This window comes from Myotis brandtii, unplaced genomic scaffold (assembly GCF_000412655.1).
Source record: "Myotis brandtii unplaced genomic scaffold, ASM41265v1 scaffold675, whole genome shotgun sequence".
NCBI lineage: Eukaryota > Metazoa > Chordata > Mammalia > Chiroptera > Vespertilionidae > Myotis > Myotis brandtii.
The window spans coordinates 1,420,299-1,426,916 of NW_005370635.1; the positions used below are offsets into that span (position 1 = coordinate 1,420,299).

Below are 6,618 nucleotides of genomic sequence, written 5' to 3' on the forward strand. Positions count from 1 at the left end.
GCACTAACCACAGGAGGCAGATGCTCAACACAGGAGCTGCCCCCTGGTGGTCAGTGTGCTCTCACAGCCAACCTCCCATGGCCCCTTCCCGTGGCCAGCCTCCCTGGGCCGGCCAGCAGGAGGGGCTGCAGGAAGTTGGCCACCAGCTCCCATCAGGACTGGGTGAGATGGCCCCAATCGGCTGGATCCCCAGCCAGGCCAAGAAACTCCACCTGTGCACGAATTCGTGCACCGGGCCTCTAGTATATATATAAAAGCATAATATGCTAATTACACCAAATGACCTTCCGTCGAAGCCCAGGCTGAGAGAGAAGCCTGGGTCCCGGTTGCCTGTCAGCGGCTGGAGGAAAGCCTGGGTTTCAGGTGTCAGAGGGAAGCTGGTGCCGGCAGCCGGGGGAAGGAAAGCCTACTCTTGCACGAATTTTGTGCATTGGGCCTCTAATATATATATATATATATATATCTCCAGACCTTGGGGATTCCGGCATCTATCTGTTTTTTTTAATTTCCCACATTTTAATGACAACTGGTGTAGTACCTGGCTCTACTCCTTTCTTGTTCTGTATTCTGATTTTACTTCCCAGATTTCATTCTATATTTGTTATCAGTAAAATAGCTCTAGTATGTATCTTTTCCATCTCATATAATTTTATTCATTTAGAAATCATGGAATTTGAAAGTGTGTGTGTGTGTGTGTGTGTGTGTGTGTGTATGCATACTTATTTTTTATTGAGAACTTCAGGACTTACCATGTTGGCATAAGATTTCTAAATATTTTTCCACATTTTCCAAAGCTTGTTTGTAACATATAAAACCATACTAGATTTTGTTGCAGTACTCATTATGTTTACTTTTACAGGCATCTGCAGTATCCTATTTCCAGAAAAGGACTCCCCAAGCTGATAAGACCGAGGAAGTGAAAGAAGAAAATCCTAAAAATTCGTCATCTGAAACCCCAGCTATGTGTCCTCAAAACACTGAAAACCAAAGGTCAGTACATAGAGAAATTTAGTATTCTCAAGATGCAATCCCCCAATAAAAGGCATACAGAAGCGGCAATACAAAATTATACAGCTCTGTTATTCGTTATTATAAATCACACATTGACACTAGTAGTGGACATTCTGAATACTTATTAACTTTAAGAAAGTCACAAATACTGATTTATGTCTATTTACATTGTTTACTAAAGTATGCTTTTATAAGTTGGATGTGTTTTAAATTGTAGAAACATTTTATTAGGACACTACTTTATAGTTAGTTCTTTTTATTTTTATTTTATTTTTAAATTTTATTGATTTTAGAGAGGGAGGGAGGGAGAGAGAGAAAAAAAACATTGATTTGTTTTTCCACTTATTTATACATTCATTGGTTGATTCTTGTATGTTATTTGACTGGGGATCAAAATTACAACCTTGGCATATCAGGACGATGCTCTAATCCAGTGGTTCTCAACCTTCCTAATGCCATGACCCTTTAATACAGTTCCTCATATTGTGGTGACCCCTAACCATAAAATTATTTTCGTTGCTATTTCATAACTGTAATTTTGCTACTGTTATGAATCGTAATGTAAATATCTGATATGCTATATGTGTTTTCCGATGGTTGCGGCCCACAGGTTGAGAACCACTGCGACCCATTGAGCTACTTGGCCGCTGCCTATAATTAGTTCTTTTTTAAAAAAAATAGATTTTTATTGATTTCAGAGAGAGGGAGAGAGAGCTAGAAATAGCAATGATGAGAGAGAATCATTGATCAGCTGCCTCCTGCACACCCCCTACTGGGGATCAAGCCTGCAACGCTTGCATGTGCCCTGACTGGGAATTGAACACTGACTTCCTAGTTCAAGGGTTGACGCTCAGCCAATGAGTCACACCAGTGGGGCAGTTCTTTTTTTAATAGGTAATATAGTTACATGGAGAAACATGGTTGAAAGGTATAACAAAGAATAAATCTTTTTCCTATCTACCCACTTCCTCTCTCCACAAATAGTCACTGCAACAAGTTTATTATATATCCTTCCAGAATTAATCTATGCATGTACAAACACTTATATATTGGTCTATTTTTTATTTATTTATTTTTTTTACGTTTTACAGAAATGGTAGCATACACATTGTTCTGTACATTACTGGTTTTCACTTAGCAGCTTTTGCAAGTCATTTCAGATTGCTACCCAATATTTTGTTTTATCTTTTTATACTAATTGAATAGATATGTCATAATTTACTTAGTTCTCTATGGGTAGAAAAAGGTCTTTTGATAGTATAAATAGTACTGCAATGAATAACTATATGAAATGTCATTTCTCACATAGACATATAGCTACAGATTTCTGTATGGTTCAAGTTAATGTGCACTTGTAATTCTGATAGATATTGCCAAGTCGTTCTGCATTGACGTTTTATCATTTTATACACCCCAACAATATGGGAGTTCCTGTTTGTACACATCTTGTTTCTCCACCCTTGCAATACATTACCAAATTTCTTGATCTCTGTTATGCTAGAATTATTTAAGATGCATTGGTTAAAATGAAGAAGTCATCATTGTATTTTTACTAATAAGTGTCCCATTTAATCACTATCTTATGTTAACCAGTTTAATTCGAGGGGGAAGCTATGGTTTTTATTTTTCCTATTTTGCTCTGAATTCAGTTTAGATATTAAATAGTGAATATTTTAAGATTCAGTTTTTTTATACTAGTAACTGGATATACAGAAAAAAGTACTAAATAAATATTAAACGTTTGCCTTAAACCCTTACTTGTGAACTAAAAGCAATTGTGTCGGATGAAATCTAATAAAATTGACAAGTGTGCTGTGTCCATGTTTTACATGATGATACAAGAAAGGACCCACACTTCCAGATTAGATGTGAGAGCCAGGATAAGAAGATGGCTAAGGAGCTTGAGGGAAATCCTAAAGATTGCAAATAGCTGGTTTGGAAAATGGAGAAAGAACCTGCCAAGACTACATGGAGTAATTTTACTGGGCCAGAGAGGCCTAAGTGAGATTGGAGACCTTGAGCCTCCAATTAAAAAAGGATTGAAAGTGCAGAATTCATGGTTGCTGCATGAATTACTCACACTTGGAAAGTACAAGTGTGAGTAATCCCTTTCAATGACCTTACAAAGAAATTTTCAGTTCATTATTCCTGCAGTCTCCAGGCAGTTTTAAGTAATATGTAATAAGAATATTAACAAGTGTAATTAATTGTGTGTCTCTTACTTTATACAGTGATGCAAAGAGTAGTGTTTGATTACTAACCTGAAAAAATCCTAAAGCACTTTAAATTGTGTCTCAAATATAACATTTTTTTACATGATTATGCTCTTGTAGGCCAAAGAGTGGGTTCCAGATGTGGCTGGAAGAAAACAGAAGTAATATTTTGTCTGATAACCCTGACTTTTCAGATGAAGCAGATATAATAAAAGAAGGAATGCTTCGATTTAGAGTATTATCAACTGAAGAAAGGAAGGTAAGGATAATTTGCTGAGGTTGAGAGCCTAGTGAATTCACAAGTTTTAAAGATTCTTATAGAAAATACTTTTTTCTGTTTTTGAAAATTGAATATATTTCAACAAACTTTGAATAGAGAGGAATTTAATAACTAAAATGTCAACATGGAACTGACATTTGCATATATAGTAGTTATTACTTATTGCTAATGGTTAATTTGGGGGCAGGTATATTGTTTACATCTGTATAAGTTCCTGCATATTATAAGTTAGGGGAATGCCTCAAGAAAAAGTTCATTAGTTATAAATTAAAAGCAAATAAAATTAGTAAGTAAGAATGAAATTAATTCACATTTTTAGAGTAGTACTTTAGGGCAAGCATGTCAAACTCAAAAGCTAACACCCGCCAAATAAACAAGGTTTAAGCTTATGTGGGCCACAAAAAAACAAAAGCTTTAATTTTCATAGAAATGTAGGTTTATTTCATTAGAGACATGCTAAATACAAAGGGCTGAAATAAATGAGTAATTGTTAACATAAAATAATAGAACATTTTAATAAAAATTAATATTTTTTTCTTGAACATTAACTTACCAGAAACTGAATAACTGCACATATTAATAAGTGTAATGCAAATAAACCTATTTTGTTCTCTGAAAGCGAAATATTTCCTGTTGTGCACACCAAACAAGTCAGTCCAAGACTAATGATATGGCAATCGGCTGCTAAAATATTCGCTGCCAGTTTTAGTGGAGAGAAATGGTATGCCTGCGCGTAAGGTGTGTAAAGGAAATGAATACAACACGATTATAGTAATTATTAGTGAACGTTGTAGTTTGTTATTAATAATTACGTATAACAGGATATTGTAAAAAATGAAGTTTGAAATTTTTATTAAAACATTTCTTACATACTGTTATATTGGCTGGGCTGCAAAAATATTCGTTGTGGGTCACATGTGGCCTATGGGCCTTGAGTTTGACATGCTTGCTTTAGGGTCTTGTAAGCAGAATTTTTATAAATGTTATTTACTTACACTGAGAATACTGCTTTTGGTGTCCTTTTCGAGCCTTTCACATGGAAATTAGAACAGGTTGCTTGTACCTATTGCTCCTCACATAAATTTCTGCATGTGAAGGAAGGCTGGGAGCAGCTTTCTGTTGCAATGGGAGGGAATGTGTGTGGTGTGTCGATTAAATCCTGGGACTTCACTTTCCCAGGGATGGCAGTGTGCAGCATGGTCACCTAGGGACATAGATTCTTGCCTTGATAAACTTGGTTTATGAGTAAACATATTGCAAAATGAGGAAGCTAGAAACTGGTCTAACCAACTCAGGCCTTATTTAGAATCTTGTCAGCAACTTTGTGTTTCTCATTTTTTATAGGTGTTTATAAAAGGATAAAAAATTCTAAAGAATTAGGTAAAATGGCTTCTGAAAGCAACTTGACAAAAGTTGTAATTGTTTTTGAATACTTAGAATTATAATCAATATTTTTAAGATAAACCTTAAACATTTACATACATCCAGTTTGCTCATGTAAGAAATTCTATAGCTCAAAGGGTCCCTTTTCTACAGTAAATAAGATGGGGAAAATATAAAGTAGTAGGAGGAGGAACTATTACAAATTAAGAGAGATTTAAGAGACAGATGAAATGAGTCATAGGGATAAAGAACAGAGTACTGATTCTCAGGAGGTGGGGCCTTGGTGAGGAGTGGGGGCAACGTGATGGATCCTTGTGGTGACAGAACTGTTCTGTATCTTGAGTGTGGTAGTAAATACATGAACCTACAATAGAAATAAACACACACATCCAAGTAGAAGTAAAAGGGGGTTGCCGGTGTTCATATCCTGGTTGTGATATAGCACTACAGTTTTTCAAGATTCTACCATTAGGGGAAACTGGGAAAATGGTACATGGGATCTTTCTGTATTATTTCCTATAACAGCATGTGGATCTACAATCTCAAAATGAAAAGTTGCATTTTAAAAAGTATTTTGCAATTAATATGGTTAAATACAAGCTGAGTTTAGATTGAAACGTTATGGGGGTAGAATGTAAAATTTTTTAATGTGTTCTGCAATTAAGTAATAAGAAATTTCTTAATGAGAATTCTTAATGATTAGCTTAACAATTCAAGTGCTAATTATGCTACTTTATAAACAGGAATGTTACTTGGGAAAAATAAAAGTATGTTCTTCCTATTTCTTTGTTACTGAGTAAAAATCTTTTCTCCTCCCATATTTTTACAAAGGCATGGACTGCCAAGGCCAAAGGTGGAACTGCAAGTGATGGAGCTGAAGCAAAGAAGCGAAAACATGTGGCCGACGAAAGTGAAGAAACTGAACACCAGGAAGAAAAAGCAAAGGAGAATCTCAATTTGCCTAAAAAGCAAAAACCTTTAGATCTTTCTACAAATCAGAAACTGTCAGCTTTTGCATTTAAGCAGGAATAGAGTAAGGAAGTGACCTTTGGAAAGTAATGGATTTTCTTTTTATTTATCTTTGATGAATCTGGACTTTAAAAAAGTCTTTAGGAAACTATATTTTTAAAAGAGTTTAAAGACAATTGTTTGCCTTTATAAGATAATAGTAATTATACTGGTGGAAGTAGCAAGGGGATGTGTAAAAACTATAATTTCTACAGATTGCTCTGCCCCCCAAATAGAGGGCCATTTAGAAGCTTTGTGGTTGTGGTCACTGACTTGAGGCCACTAGCATGTCCCAGTGTGTTTACCCTCAGAACCACCAAAGGCAAGGTCTTAATACCTGAGCATTGAAATACCTTGTAGGAATTTCCTCTTTTGGTTACCAGGGACTGCTCCCTGTCTATACTGCACCTAGGGGGCCATGGTTTTTAATATGGACCCTAAACATGTAAATACTTTTGTAGATGAGATGTTTTCTTTTGTTTGTTTTGGAAATTTTTTCATATGTGGCTTTTGATTATCTGCATAGCCTAGTTTTTAAAAAATAAATAAAACTTTCACATTTTCATATTTAACTTGTTATGGCCTTAACATTGTATTTCCATGGGATAGAAATGTTTTTAAAAAATGTATTTTATATTTATTGCCATTATTTCCTCCGCCAACCCCATCCTGCTATACATCATACACAGGAAAGCAAAGAATTGAAGGTAGTGTTTTGATAGT

General features: G+C 35.3%; 1 protein-coding gene across 1 annotated transcript in view; it reads left to right on the plus strand.

The window, feature by feature from the left end:
* The window catches only part of WDHD1 (WD repeat and HMG-box DNA binding protein 1), a 58,872-nt gene extending 52,643 nt beyond the window's left edge, over positions 1-6,229 (plus strand). Inside the window, exons 24-26 of the mRNA XM_005881298.2 lie at positions 860-990; positions 3,345-3,483; positions 5,719-6,229. Coding sequence (XP_005881360.1) covers positions 860-990; positions 3,345-3,483; positions 5,719-5,919 — 471 coding nt within the window. The 3' untranslated portion in view covers positions 5,920-6,229. The remainder of the gene's footprint in view (positions 1-859; positions 991-3,344; positions 3,484-5,718) is intronic.
* The last annotated feature ends 389 nt before the right edge of the window (positions 6,230-6,618 follow it).